We start from the raw sequence: 15,677 nt of genomic DNA, 5'->3' as shown, positions 1-15,677 counted from the left end.
TAACAGTTAGCCGGCTAGCGATAGCGACATTTGCCGAACACATTCATGATATCGATAACAGCAAGTTAGCTAACGTTAGCATGTCTTCTTGTGGCTGGTCACTAATGAAGACAGACAAGTAACATTATGTATCCGTCAAGTTACTTACACATTGAAGAGACGAAAAGCCAGTTCCAGGTCCAGCTGGAGGACACTCGTGAGGCTTTCCATCCCAGTAAAGCCAGACCAGTATTGGCTCCACGGTCGGACTGTGAAAGAAATTCAACCTTGGACTTCCGCCGGGACCAGCCACAGGAAGACACTGAGCAGGTAAGGACACTTATGGAACCGCTAAAACAAAAACTTTAAAAATTTAACGGATGTTTTGATGGGCCACCAGCTGGTAGTACTCATGGTCAATCAGCATGTGCACTGGCCTAGAGAAAAATTGGCTTGTTCAGTGAGGGAAATTGTGAACTGTGCACACTGCAATGTGCTATATCACCTGTGGGCGGTCCCTGTGTGTTTATAAATGTGGGAAGGGCCCCATGTGCCCGTGCACAGGTAGGTTACATGCACTAAGACGCATGCAATATCATTAGCTAGCCAGCTAGCTAGCTAATGTTAATGGACAGTAACGTTCACTGTATTGGCCTGAATAACACAATGAAGTCAACTGGTTTTTGTGGAACATGGACCATATTAAAAGTGAGGAAATGGAAGAAACAATGGTTATGTTGTTACACCATGCTTTAAGGGTTTTTGAAGGCTAGAACTACAGTAACATAATTTATAGGCTCAACTTGCTGATAGTGAATATTTACCTGATGATATTCATTATTTTTACAACAAGACCTTATTCTAACCTTTTTTTAATGGGGAGGCAAAAGCCCCAACAACTACACAAGGAGTAACATTTCTCAACTAATTATTACTCTTTTCAAATTGGGAAATTGTTAGTTATTAGGTTCACATCATTATTGGGTCACACAGTGGGAAATATATCTATAAAAACAACAACATAAAAATTGAATAACTATAATAAAAATGTCCAGAAAATAAATTACATTGCAGCATTTATAAAATGTCATTTTGCTGTGGCTGTAGAAGAAACCACATTCCAGCCACAGTGGATACTGACGGCCCACAATTAGATTTGTTATAGAAAGCTAATGTTGGCCCATTAAGTCCACAGTTTGTTCTAATCCCTCTTCTGCCCTCCTTTCCCCTGTTCATCCTGCTCTCTTCTACCCCTTTCTTTGCCCCATGTGTGTGCACATCTTGCAACATGATGCTGGTACTAACAAACCCCAAGGAACAAGGAAGCAAATTGCTGCAGTATAATTAGATATCAGCAATGAATATCTTTCTCCCTCCCTTTCTCACTTGTTCTCTCACCGACAGATGGATGTAGGATAATCCCATTGATTTTAGAGACCAGAGCAGGACAGTGAGGGTGAGTCCCTGAGCCTCAGTGCTTATTACAGGTTGAGGGAAACTGGTGAGCCCTTTGTTCTGGTGCAACCAAAATCTATTTTTCTTCTTCGTTTCCATGCTCTTATACTTTAGCTCAGTGATCGATGCGCTGTCTGGAGAGGAGTGCCGCATTATGGGTAACATGAAACCTACATTGTTAGTGCCAGAATCTTGATGAAGCAGAGGAAAGTTGGCTCGCACAAAGCAAAACAGTCGCTGTCATTTCTTTAAAAAGCCGATCAAAAATGTAACACTCAACTGTAATCACTTATTCATAGCAAGATAATTTATGTGCCACCTAAAATCAAATAATATTGATGGGAGTAGTACATAAGTATATTGTAAACAATATTTATAATGATAGTACGGGAATAATCACCTCTAGGTTTTATTATACAATTTTACACGTGTACATGATTTTTACATTTACAGTTTTAGTTTATAACCCAGAACAAAACATTAAACAATAAATTAATGAAAAATGACAAAACAGTAAAAACCCTAACATTTAATATATAATCTATTAGTGAACTCCAAATAATTGAAACTGTATCAGCCAAAGTGATATAATCCCATGACCTAACACAGAGATATTCTTTTATTTTATACCTTAAATTTGGGGACTAGCTAGATACATTACAACACCTACAAACAAAAATAAAACAAATTGCTCATGTACAGTGAAATTTCATTGTTATGTTGTCCATTATGTTTAATTGGTCTTTAGTTTACTGATCATTTCACATATCTTCAGCTTGTTGGACTATAGAGTAAAGCAAACGGATATCGCACCTTCTAATGAGATTGACCAAGATGTACTGCATGTGGTGGCTTTACAAGAGTGACAGTCCCTTTTTATCTGCACATTCATTTTGACATACGCTACATTACTGGCATCAAACAACAGTTTCGGTTCACAGCCTTGAAACTGTGACAGAAATTGGTGTCTGGCATGTGTTAGTGTTCATAGGTTATTAATACAGTGACAGCAGAATGCCTTGCCCGTTAACACTTAGAGCATAAACTGTCTGAATTCAACAATATAACATAACATTAAAGAAGCATATATTACATGTAAAGCATAATGAACAAAATTCAGATCTTGGATTTGGAAGAAAACAGCGACCTAATAGAAATAAACATAGCTTCAAACTAAGAAACTAATTTAATATAGGATTGTTATTACCCTGGATAATGACATTCCCTGTAGTCCTATACGAGGCATTTTAATTCCCCAGTTTGTCAGCAGGCAGACAGGTTAGAGGCCCAGCACATGAAACATTTTTACACAAGGAAATCAAAATGCTGCATCTAAAAATGTCAGTATTGGGCTATTTAGACTTAACAGAAAACAGTAATATTTGTAGGTGTTCAATTACTTTCTCAGTGGATCAGTAAACCAATACTAAAGAGCAAAATATTTTTGTTGTATTGGCACAAGTAACATGCTTTTCCTTAAAAGTGTGCACATTAAGGACAAAACTTTAACTTAAATGGAGGTGCGTACTCTGCTATGGGTTGCAGAAACTCTACAACCATTTACGCAACTTTTTTAAAAACCAGTTAAAATTTAATACGTTTTCATTGAACAAAAGAAATGCGCTTTTGACCAATGTGCGCCTAAAGATTTGTAATCTGGACTGACTCAAATATAAATGAGAGACATACTAATTAAATCCAAATCTTGTCAATTAATATAGAAACTTCTACAGTTATTACAATGAATGAACATCACAGAAAGCCACACCAGGCCTAAAACACAGCCCTTCTCCAACAGATATTACAGAGGAGGCTGACGGGTCCTAAAACACTCTTACTTAGATTGTCACACAGGGTACACAACTGCAATCACACACAAACACACATTTTACATTTACTAATGTCTTCACCTCCACTGTGCAGTCTCTTTGAATTCAGTTCAGTTATGTTAATATAGTCAGACTTGCTGAAAATTGTCCCTTCCCGCCTTCCATTTTAAATCCGCACTTTTAAAGTTCTCCACGCCATCAGGTGAAACTTCACACTGTTGATGTACTGTTTCTGCCTCACTAAAGGCTATGTGCAGAGGGTCTGCCGCTTTTATGTTAGCTCTCGGTCCCCCTGTACTCCATAAAGGTAATTATTGGTTCCGGCTGGTTGTACGTACTCCTCAGTTTTGTCCCAGTCTGAGACCCAGCCTCCTCCTCCTCCTCCCACGCCTCCGCCTCCATTGGGATCTGCTCCCTGGTTCATCGCTCCATAGCCTGTTCCGCCACTTGTGCGATACAGCTCCTCTGTCTCATTTGCAAGCTCATCCTCATCCAGGATGCCACATTTCTCATCACTCAGCTGCTCTGGCTCGGCCCAAGCTTGCTGCTCTCCAGATGCAAAAAGGCCTGCAGCAAAGCCACACACACAATCAGACTTTTGGTAAAATATTATTCAGACTTGCAACAGAGCTGACAAGTTCAATTGCATTAAGAACAACTCACAAAATGATGCATATTGAAACATCTTAATACTCTGGTGAAGATTGAGTGGAACATTTTGAAGTTAAAAGACATACCATAGAATATAACACCTCCGTAATGAACAAGTGAGGCAATGAGGAACACACCCTGCCACTCCTCTCGTGTCTATCGAAGAGGAGTGAAAAGAGCCAAAGAGAACTTATAGTTAAAAGAATGAATAAATTGTGTTTCATTTTCTAATATGATATTTGACAGTTAAAAACATATTCATGCATTTAATCAAAACAGTCAAAGAGAGGTTTGCACATGCACTGTGTTTTATAAATGCACATCTGGTCTATCAAGCTACTTAGAGTGCAAAATTCAATTTGCAAATGCAAAATGGCCAAATTAAAAAGAAGTCTTTATGAGGAAGTGACAGCTCTGCCTCTGTTTTATAAATATTTTCTATGACCAAACACCAAAAGACAAGATAATAAAAACAGAAATACAATACAGTGTTTTAGAGTGTATTGTGTTAGTATACAATATCATACATACTATGCTACTTTCTGCAATTTAATTAAGTTGATGCTGACTGTCCTAACAAACACACATTGTACGAGTAAGAGAATCGCAGCTATTTAGAATCAGTTCTCACCTTGTGCTTCGTCATGGCACCAACTATGAGTGGGCAAACCATACCAGATAAAGTGCCCACACCGTTGGAGATGCCCATGAGAATGCTAGCATATCGGGGTGCAATGTCCAGGTGGTTTACATTGAAACCTTATTAGGAAGAATAAATATTTTTAGAATCACATATTTTATTCATGACTACAATAAATAGCACCACATGTCCAAACTTTATTAATATTTGTGGGCAAAAGGTTTTAAGGAACACATTATACTCCATACTAGAAAGGGGGATTAAAGAATAACTAGACTTATGCTTTTACCTGAAATGGCAAAGCCAGAGAAACCCACAGCCAGAACCAGGAATGTAATGGCAACACCTTTTGTATGAGAGAAGCCCACCACCAGCAGCAGAGTTGCCTCCATCCCAAACCCTGATGGAGAACAGTGGCATAGCACAGAAACCAACAAAGAAAGAGTTTAATGTGTCTCAGTGCAAGATGCCTACTTAAGTCAACTGAAGGCCATTTTATTTCTGCTTTTCCTCTTCTCTCTTTTCATAACATTTTTTTGACTGAACAGAATCCTAAATATGCACTCAATAACCAACAAAAGGATATGTACACTTTATGCTCTATTTTCACTTCCTTATCAAAGTTTAAAAATATCATAGGCAGAGCTTCTGCTTCATGCTGAATCATCATTTGACTGATGTGACAAATATTTTCAAACCACAGCTGAAATACTGCATGTGAGTAAACAGTATAACAAGCCAGTGTGTTACTGTGCTGGTTGTCAGGCTCACATGACTGAGTCTTCTTACTGTAAACTGGGGGGAACTTAGAAAAATTTCCAAATCACATCCAGAAAAGACAGTAAAAGTGTCATTTTGCTTTCCTTTCATTTCGGTTCTGTCTTACCTCCACAGTTCATAAGTTTCCTAACGTTAGTGGTGCTCATGATGTGGTTGGAGCGCAGATAGTCGGCAAGCTGGCCACCAATGGGCACAATGATGGTCATAACCAGATGGGGAAGTGCGGAAACAATGCCCACCTAGACAAGAGAGGGGGATTTTCACCACAGTGAATATCGAAAGCAGACTTTGTACAGTATCATGATATTGTACGTATGGAACCTCTTGTTCCTGGTACCCTAAAACACCATTATCCCACTGTCTACATCGGATTTCTTTTACCTTGCTAATCTCAAATCCAAACACCTCCTCGAAGTACGCGGGCTGGCTGATGAGAAGCAAGTAGAAAGTCCAGCTTCTGCAGAAATTAGCCACGATGATGGCGTACACTGGCATGGACGTGAAGAACGCCCTCCATGGTGTGTTGAATTTCTGTAAAACAGAAAAATGTGTATATAAATGTGTGTATAATTATATTATTATTATAGTGTTAAACTTCACTGATTTTATAACCAAATTCTACAACCCCTGAGCCATTTCACAATAAATAAATGTACATAAAATGCGTTGTTTGCATGAATTAATCACCAATTTATTGTATTTGAGGTTTACTCTACAAAACAAGCATCCAGAACATTGTGGTCAGTAAGAAGTTGGGTGGAGTAAATGGGTTAGTTTCGCTTGAATGTAGATACAAATGAGCAGAGGTTACTACTGATAAGGAGTTTCTAAATCTGTCTGTGGTGCTTTTATTTTGATAAAGTACTCCAGGTATCTTAGAATGGGATTGTGATAAAGTTTGACACCCTCTTGAAGTACACCCATGCCGACCTCTTTGTTGCTCTCACTTTGCTTGTTTAACATCATTGTACGTGTGGCATTATGCTTATCTTAACATTTTGCATTATACAGGAAAAGTACCAGCATAGTCATATTGCGAACTCTACACCCTGACTTGAAGGAAGTGTAAATGACGTGTCAGGTCACATCTATCACTGTTCACATCAGCCAATTTGATGTGATACAGTTTCTGAGTCATACTGTACCATAGGAAATCTATTTGGTGCACTGACCGTTACTGTAAATTGGGCCGTCTCGCCAATGCTGTCCTCAATGTATTTCCTCTCCTCATCAGTGATGGTGGGGTGGATTGCTGGACTTTCATAAGACACCAGGATCCAGAAGCAGTACCACGCGATCCCAAAACTTCCTGGGGAGGAAGGAAGGCAGGCAGGCAAACAGGCAGGGGAAAGAAAAAGAGTAGTGTAAGTGTCAAACCCTGAAGAAAGGTTAAAAAGAACAAGCTGCCAATGAGACACTGACTATAACTGCTGCCTATGTACAGACTGGGATTACATTTAGAATTCATACATAATGGGTCTTTTTCTTTTCTCATATTTATGGTGCTGGCCTTTTGCGGTCTTTTTGCCCTCCCACCTCAGTATCTGTCAGCATCTGCTGTCTCACTGAATGTTCTCCACAGTGATTGGTGTGCTTACACAACTATTGAGAAAGACTGTTGTCATGCTTATAATGTCAACAGTCACACTGTTTTGTATTTCACTGGAAATTGAAAATTGTAGTTCAACTTTTTAAAGAATATTAAAATAAATACTCAGCCCACATTTCAATTTGAAGGGTTTGGAAAGCAAGATTACTGTAAACGCTGGCTGTTTTATTTTGTTCACTGTCAGCCTAATGTCAAGGGTCATTACCGTAGACATAGAAGACTGATGACCATCCTGAGTACTGGACTAGGATTCCAGCTAATGGCATGGCAATCACAGCGCCAGCATAAGAACCTAGGAAACAAACAAATATTGTGGGTATTAAACCAAGTAGCATCCTCCAAGAAAATGAAGCCAAAACTGCAGTTCCTTGAATTACCACTGGAAGCTAGAAAGTCAATCCCCATAGACTTGCATATTAAAATGCCCAACTTTACAGCAGAAATAAACATGTTTCAAACCTGGTATAAAAAATGGGGTTGGTCTCTATAAAGACTTAAAGTTAAACATAATTGAAGGTGTGCCATATTGAGTGACAGGTGGGTGTGTATGCATGCCACAGACCGGCATGCACCTTAGTGTCAGCTCCACAAACACCCCGCCTCTTTGCCCATTTTTGGATTAACCAGTAGTTAGGTGCGTTCAGACACTGCCAAGATGGCGATGGTGGAGCAGCCCACCAGCTTCAAAAAAACACTCTTCAGAAACCTATGGGTGACATCATGGAGGCTACATCCATCTTTATATACAGTTTATGTATTAAACAAGCTGCCAAAGGGTTTCTTAAAGGGAAACATCAAACATCCATCATTCAAAGACAGAGAAACATGGACAATTATAAGAGACTCACCACAAAAGGCTGTTGTGGCCAGGCGACTTCTTTCAAGTGGTGGTGCCCATTTTGCCCAAATACCGTGACAGGCAGGATATGAGACTCCCTGTAGAACAGGGAAGAAGTTACACTATGATGAATGTTCTAAATAAAATGTAAAATCTTTCTATGTTGCCCATTTCTTGTGTTTAAGATGAAGTTATAGACAAGACACCTCCACAAGTCCTTGAAACACCCTGACAATGATAACACAGCCAAAGTGCATCCGGGCTGCCGTGGGGATAAGCATATTCAGGCAAGATGTGGCCACGATAGCAAAACCAAACACTCTGGAGGAGGGAAGAATAGAGAAAGCAGGAGACATTCAGTATGTATAGAAGAATGTGCAATTATCCCTCGCATACAATAAGCAGTAACAATAAGAGTAACAGACCTGTTTGCTGCAAACTTTTGACAAATGAACCCTCCTGGAATTTGGGTTACTATGTATCCCCAGAAGAAGGAACCATGGATCATTCCCACTGTTTCTGGATCCCAGTCAAATTGAGCTTTCTGTTGGGACAAGCAGGAAGACAACCACATGAGAAAACTGAAAAAACTGAGAATGACAAACTATCTATACAAGATAAATTGATGTGATTGATTCATGGTCCTCTGAGGGGATATGGTTGACCTCCAATGAAAACACCTTGACCCATCATCAATATTCCTATAAAATATACTGAGCAACACTGACTGACATGTTTTATGATGAGTCAGTCCTTCGTTTGACCAGCCCGTTTCCATTTCCACCATCAACAAAGATTTGTAACATAATAAAACTGTCACACTGCAAACATTTCTCCATGGATCTTGCTCTGAAACAGGAAAGGATCTTCCCTAAACTCATGCACAGTGCTTGAAGCACATTTGTCTTAAATAAAATTTAAATTTCCATTATAATAAAAACAGCCCCAGACCATGGCCACTCACCACTATGACCTCCTTGTTGTCTCTGTAGATGGTGTGGCTGTTGACCATGCTGACGATGGCCACACCCAAGTTACATCGGATTCCAAAGGAGATGCAGAAGCCCAAACCGGAGAGGATGGCGATGATGTAACGCCTGGGCAGGCCGAAGCATGTGCAGTCCACCACGGGCATCTCCTTTTCCTCCACCATCTCCGGCCGGCCCTCTGCCGACAGCTCAATTGTCTCGCCATTTTCCTGCTTCTTCTCAAGAGCTCTGTAAAGAAGAATGTGGAAAAGTGAGGGAATGAAGAATGTTGCATGTTAACTATAGCCCCAGTTAGTAAGAAGTGATTTAGACTAGATGATTAGAGGATTTAGACTCTAGCCTGTATAGAATCCTAGACCAGTTGGTCCTGTATCATAAATATGAATACAATAAAGTCATAGTTTAGTGAACTAGTGAATCTGTAAGAAGTACATAGTCAGAAGAAAATGTTCATATTGCCTAAACCTTAGCATTTCTCTTCTGTCAGCTTATGATCGTGTGATGTGGTTGTCTGGAGAACCAATCAGCCCCTTAGCAACTACTTATTTAGATAGTTTTGCAGAGACAGCTTTTGACAATTCACACCAAAAGGCTTCTTGATGTAAAATTAGACATTTCATAAATAACCATATATCAGTGTAGCTATTCAAAGATGTGTCAGATGACAGGAAAAAACAGAACAAATATAACAATAATTGATTTCTTAAAAAGACAAACCTTAACATTTAGTTTACTCCTAGGTTTCTGAACTGGGGATTTTCTGTAAGAATAGTCAGTCAGTGACAGATCTGCCCCAGGTTTTCTAAACTCTGGTTACCACAGTGACAACAGATCGTGCTCAGACAGCTTGGCTTGGATCTAGATGTTCAGACAATCTTTCTGGCTGTCAATTTGCCTGGTAACTCCAGCATCTTAACAAGACACAGTCAGCACAGTTGCCTGTCAGCCTACTTCCACCGGAGCTTGCTAACTCTGACTTATCTTGTCTTCTCAAGGTGTTAATATACCGGGTATTTTTGTGTTGCAGGCATTCATCTCCCGACTGAACTGCCTGACAGTGAGGAATACAGTTCGAGTAAGACAACAGTGTTCACAGAAACCTGTCTCCTCCTGGTGCATCCATGCTTCTCTGCTCCCTCCAAACAAGGTTACCTACTCTCTTTCTGCTTCTTTCTGTAACCTATGTTCATGTGGCTTGCTGAGAAACCTTGAGAAACCATGACCTCTGCAAGCCTCCAGTCTAACAGGCATCAAATATGTATCTAAACTCAGCGGATAATCTATTAAACATGAAATGTGCAGCGCTGAGCTCTTAGATCAGACTTGAGAACTGCAGGTTCAGACGATGCAGCACAGAATCCTTTTGCTAATTCCTATTGCTTTTGTCTGGTAAATATAATACGTGAGCTAGTTGTGCTTAGGCAAAATATATCAGTATACTCAGCCATGTCGTTTTTAGCCAAAATATAACACCCAACAGTGCAGGGTATGAATAAAGCTTTTGGGGGATGGGGTTGTATTTTATAGACGACTTTATTTCACATCTGGTTGTACAGGACAAAAGGAGATGAAATGGGACGGAGATCGTGGGCTAGAACGGCATTTTAAGTGTAATATGATTCTTAGCCGACTGCACCACCAGGGCACCCCATTAATAACAGAGTACGCCCGCAGTGGCCATTGTGAACATTCATCTTGGTTGGGATGAAAATTTCTACCCGGCAGAACAAGTACAGTCTGGATACTTGATGCTACACAGCTGTACATCATATAAATATATGGAATCTGACAAACATTTATCGGTTCCCCTGTGAAAAACACACAGACACAAATTAGACAATGTTAACTCTACAGTAGGCCAACGCAAAAATCCCTCATCACAGTTTAAATCATTAAGATCAATACATACAAAAACCAGCAGGGGCCATTGTTTCCATGTCTTAAATGTGTGTTTGAGGAGTCAGAGCCAGCAGCAGTAATAATAATGCACATGCCAAAGACATATAGTGATAGATAACTCTTTTGGTATATGTGCTGGGTGAGCAGCTTCTATTGAACTGAATTGGCTGCTATGTTTTATACATCACTGTTGTAAATGTAGCTGCAGTGAAACTGATTGTTGTTTTGACTGAAGGGGTGAGCGAGGTGTTGAAACTATAAATTGATTTTATAAACGTTCCTAGTGACATATCAGAACTATATTACCTTGTACCGTGTATTGTAAGAGACAGGAAACATCAGGAGAGAGGGGGACAGGTGACAAAGACCCCTTAACCAGATTTAATCCACTGTGGACCACTGGGTCACCATGCACCCCAGAGTTCCTTGATTTGACAGGAAGTGTCTTATGAATAGATGATCTACAACATTAAAAGCACATTTAACTTGGGACACAAGCCTTTATACATCCTACATACATAATGTGTAGGCCCATGAAGGTTTCTTCTGTTAGCTGTGTGGGACTTCTTCTCCATACCCTAAAAATCTCAAACTAAAATGTTTTGGCTCTGTCAAGTCACTAGGACAATCCCATTTCTGAAATACCAGGAAAAGAGCGCAGGATGATCACCGAAGCTTGCAGAAAAAAAAAATCTTCATACAACCATTATCGCGGCTTTATAAGATGTACTTTCTGCAGAGACCTGAAGTGGCATGAACATATTGAGTGACAGGAAGACTTTATGTTCCTGCCAATAAATCTGTTCTGAGTAGTCAGCTAAAAACTCCAACAGTAAGTAGACGCAATAATAAAACATACATGCTCTATTAGTTACTGTAAGCAGGGAATCTAACAGTCTTCAACACTGATCAAGTATTAATGATTCTCCATCTTGAATTATTAATATCTCTGGCTCCCTCTGACTATTTTTGTCTGGGCGGGCCTCTCTCTTCATTCCTCCTGTCTCCTCTTTATCTTTAACCCTGCCTTTTTACAATCAGCTCCCCCGACTCACGCATAGTCTCGCACACAATTCACAACATTTCCTCCTCCTTCAACACCAATTTATTTTCCCAGTGTCCAGAGGATGTTCCATGTGTAGTTTAGTTTCTCTGCAATACAGTACACGCTTGTTTTTCTTGTTTCTTGTTTCTCGTTCTTTTATTTTGTTTTACTACTGAATCTGCTGCAGTGACTTTTCATGACTGACCCTGAGTTAAGGAAAATCCGTTGTAATCCTCACAAGCTACCTGACCTTCTCCCCGTTGCTCTCGTCACACCATGAGGGAAGGTCCGGTTTGCTTGTCTGAAGCGATTGAATTCAGTGAGAGAAAAGCTTAGTTTTGAATCTTGACAACACGTAAGAACGCTGAATTCACATCACCTCTCCTGCCGAGTGAATATTCTTGGTTCTCTCTCCAAGTTAATCCCTTAATTCATACGTCAAGGACAAATGTCAGGGCAGTTCAGCAGCTTGGTTTCAGAGTCGAGTCAACAGCTTGGAATCATTGATTGGATAAGAGAGAGTCAAATAACTGGTGCAGATTGTATGAAAGGCTGAAAGGTTCTTCATGACACCAGTAAGCAGGACCTACTGAACTCGGTCTAGCGACACAAAGTGTGGGCGTGCACCGAAAGCACATAAACTGAGTGCATTTTTGATTTCACTTCTCATTAGATGGAAACTGCGAATTCGATTGTGAGAAATACAGCAAAGCATACACTTCAGTTCAACATTTTTATACTCGGCTCACATGTCAGTCATATTTGTTCAGCCCTCTGATATTGTGGATCAGAAGTATTATTAAGATTTCATTGTCAAACAATAGTTGGAGCTGTTGATTTAAGTGAGGGATTCAGGAATAAACAGGGAAGAGGCACTGCTTGATGTTTAATGAAGGGATAACGGGAGACTGTCAGCTGCCTCTACATCAGTGAAATCATGTCTCTTGTTGTCTTCATCTTGATTCACAGCTGCAGGTGAAAACTGGCTGCTGTGATCTGAGAGTGAATTCACTGAGGGCTGTACATATTGCTGAGAATAGAACTGGGTAAAAATAGATATGGAGTCAGCTCCATCCTTTCAATAAAACACCCGGCAATAAATAATACACAGTGATCTGTCTGTCTAGTTCTCTGTGTGTGGGTTGAAGTTGCGTGCGGAGCGGGAACCCGGGAGCGGGCCTCGTGCGCGTCATGCGCGTCATGCGCGGCGGCAAAGGTACCGAGGGAGCACCTGGGCACGTGCGCTCCACGGAAACGAAGGCAGCTGCGGGCTCTGTGCCGTGGCCTAATCCTGGCTGTGAGATGCCCTGAGTGGAGTGGAGGTGGGTGGAAGGGAGGGAGGGAGGGAGCGGGGGGTGGGGGGGGGGGGACACTATGACGAGCTATCGGGCTACTTAGGTGGAGGGAGAGATGTGGCCAAGGTGTACGGCCTGCAGGGATTTACATGGGCCGACAGCTTGGACGAGCAGAGGCTATTTCTGGAGAGGATTTAAGTGTTTAGACGCTACATCAAATCCCGACAGAGGGGAAGGGGAGTCCATCAATACCTTCCTGCTTTCAGATAGCCATCACTGGCCAGACTCCTGATTACCCCACACACCTTTTCTCAGCTGTGCAAGGTGTGTCACGCGATTTTTTAATTTTTTTTTTGCAGCTTTCAGATTAAATGTGTGGAAGCTGTCGAAAAGTCACACAGGATTTCTTTGTGCAGGTCTGAAATACCATCATGTCAAAAAAAGTGTCAGATTTCCTGCCACATCCCGAGTTTGATCCACGTCCCCAGTCCATCACCACGTCTGCTTGCTCTGTAAATATCTGCCCCACACTCCGAAGGAGCCTTTACTAGAGTGAGGGTTACTGAAAGTCGTCCTAAGCTTACTGTCACATAGTGGCAGGTGTGTCAGAACAACAGGCCGCAGAGAGAAACCTCACAGGCCTATCACACACAGTCATCACGCTATCAAACATACTGTGTGTATGTTAGAAACTGAAACACGTTGCTTGATTGCTCAAACAGGGAGCTCCAGATAAACAGCCACATAAAGGTGGAGGCTTCTGCAGTTTGACAATGGGACAGCACTGCAAAGAAATGAATCTGGTTATTGATCCAACGCTTCATCTTACACTGATAGAGCAGTTTAGGTCTGAAATGAAACTTAATTCTGTTTTTGTGCCTCAGAAGCAAAAGAGGATAACTCACTTATCTCTGCACGTGAAACAGACTAATTTTAGGTTTCATTTTGTGCGCTCAGACAAAGTATTTGTAACTTTTTGTATCTGCTATGTAAAGACTGCAGTTGCATATAAAGTGATAAATTATGTATGCCCGTTTCTTATGAGATAGATTCAGCAGCCTATAGAGAGACAGATGTGCCAGGTCACCCAACCCTACACTAATCATGTTGATCTGTAAAGGAGTCCTTTGTTTCTCTTTCAATTTAAAATCACATTTATATGTAAACACTGCCCCCATCAGTGGCCTTGATGGAAAAAGATGATCTTTCTTTTTTTTCTTTTCTTTTTTTTTTTTTACTCAAAAGGGAAATTAAGCCTGCGTTTCAACATTTTCTGGTTGTAATGGGTCCCAGAGGAACTTTACATACCCGTATATTTTCCCCAGAGTCTTGGCTGCCACGGCCTTAAACCTGTCCGGCCGGATCTCCATCCTCACGACTCCAGGATCCGACCAATGTGCAGTGTTTGCGCGCTCCCGCCTGAGCGCACAGCCTTCTCCTCTGCTCCCTCCGCCTCGTCTTTCTCACTCACACATAAAAAAATAAAAAAAAACTAATTTTACTTGATTACCGGACTCCCTTAACCCCGCAGGTTCCTGTGCAGCGGAATCTGTTGCCAGCGACGCGGATTTTCCAGAGATTTAACTTGCTTCAACCTCCTTTATGTAAAATGAACTGAACAAACATTGTCAGTTCCACTTTGTTAGAGTCCTTAATGTCCAAGTGAACTTCTTCACACCCGGCGGTGTCCGGTAAGGTTCGCAGGGAGCTGGATGCAACTTTCGACAGGATTCATGGCCAAACGGTGTCTCTGGCCGTGGTCCTGAAACCAGATTACTGCTGCCTGCGCGCTAATCTCTCCAAGTCTGTGTAGTGAGTGGAAGGTAGCATGTCACTTCCTTCCCCGCAGCCCCGGCGTTTTAAGCACTGACTATCCAAGCAGAGGCTATTCTTGGACCACAGACGCCTTGAATGGAGAGAATTAGAGTAAACACTGTCCGATCGAAGCATTTAACAGAGTTCCCAGGTATTTGTAACACGGGAGGGGCAGGCTGCTCCCAGGACGTTGGGAATGATTGGACTGCAAATTATTTGCGCTTTTTTGAGCAAAAAAGGAAAAAAAAAAAGGAAAGAAAGAAAAAAAAGAAAGAAACTAAATATCCACACCAAAAGATTATGTTAGTTCAATAGTAAAAAAAATATATCTAAAAATCTAAAATCTTAGAAATGGGTCTTATTGTGCTTGTCTTTGCATCTCCTCATAAGGCATCATTACTGCAACTCTATCAGTATGTAATAAATAACTTCTCAGTACCCTGAATGCATTAAAGGTATTTTGGAATATGTGACTTTTGGCACATGAAAATTAGTAAGAAATCTGGAGTGGCAGAACTTATAGTAAATCAAGTGATGGGGCCTTTAGATACACTGATACTCGCTGAAAACATTTTAACATGCCACAGTAATCACATGTGAAAATAATTACATCAATAATGTCTTAATTCAGTTTTGCTGCTTGAGTTTCAGGGTCCTGGTATGTTGTGCATGTTGGCTCACTGTCACACTGTTGTGGCTTACTGAGACACAACAATACTACAGAGCCATCATTAATGTGATTAGTAGCTAACACCTGTGCTTTTCCCTCAGGTCAAAATGTCCGCTGTGAAAAAGAGCCTGTAACTGCTGAACGGCTGATTTGATGAAAATCCCGTCAAATTAACTTGGTATT

General features: G+C 40.9%; 1 protein-coding gene across 1 annotated transcript; it reads right to left on the bottom strand.

Annotated features, from left to right (window-relative positions):
* Positions 1-1,827: 1,827 nt before the first annotated feature.
* On the bottom strand, positions 1,828-15,355 carry LOC130162026 (vesicular glutamate transporter 1-like). Its single transcript, XM_056365457.1, has 13 exons — positions 14,318-15,355; positions 8,746-8,998; positions 8,207-8,325; positions 7,988-8,102; positions 7,792-7,879; positions 7,149-7,235; positions 6,507-6,643; positions 5,716-5,865; positions 5,441-5,573; positions 4,844-4,954; positions 4,546-4,673; positions 4,001-4,070; positions 1,828-3,830 (listed from the first exon to the last, which is right to left on the bottom strand). Exons 1-13 carry the CDS (start codon positions 14,377-14,379, stop codon positions 3,535-3,537), a joined length of 1,749 nt encoding a protein of 582 aa, XP_056221432.1. The 5' UTR covers positions 14,380-15,355; the 3' UTR covers positions 1,828-3,534.
* Positions 15,356-15,677: the final 322 nt, after the last annotated feature.

The sequence above is a fragment of the Seriola aureovittata genome, chromosome 21, assembly GCF_021018895.1.
Source record: "Seriola aureovittata isolate HTS-2021-v1 ecotype China chromosome 21, ASM2101889v1, whole genome shotgun sequence".
Lineage (NCBI taxonomy): Eukaryota > Metazoa > Chordata > Actinopteri > Carangiformes > Carangidae > Seriola > Seriola aureovittata.
Note: the sequence above shows the minus strand (reverse complement) of the source record. Positions and strands in the feature narration are given on the sequence as shown.

What these genes read in the sequence shown, in the direction of transcription:
- LOC130162026 (XM_056365457.1), bottom strand. Translation starts at nt 14,379, where the DNA reads ATGGAGATCCGGCCGGACAGGTTTAAGGCCGTGGCAGCCAAGACTCTG. An exon ending in ACTCTGGGGAAAATATACGG is followed by an intron (nt 8,999 to 14,317) that starts GTATGTAAAGTT and finishes TCTTCTTTACAG; the next exon opens with AGCTCTTGAGAAGAAGCAGG. An exon ending in GGCCACAACAGCCTTTTGTG is followed by an intron (nt 7,236 to 7,791) that starts GTGAGTCTCTTA and finishes TTTGTTTCCTAG; the next exon opens with GTTCTTATGCTGGCGCTGTG.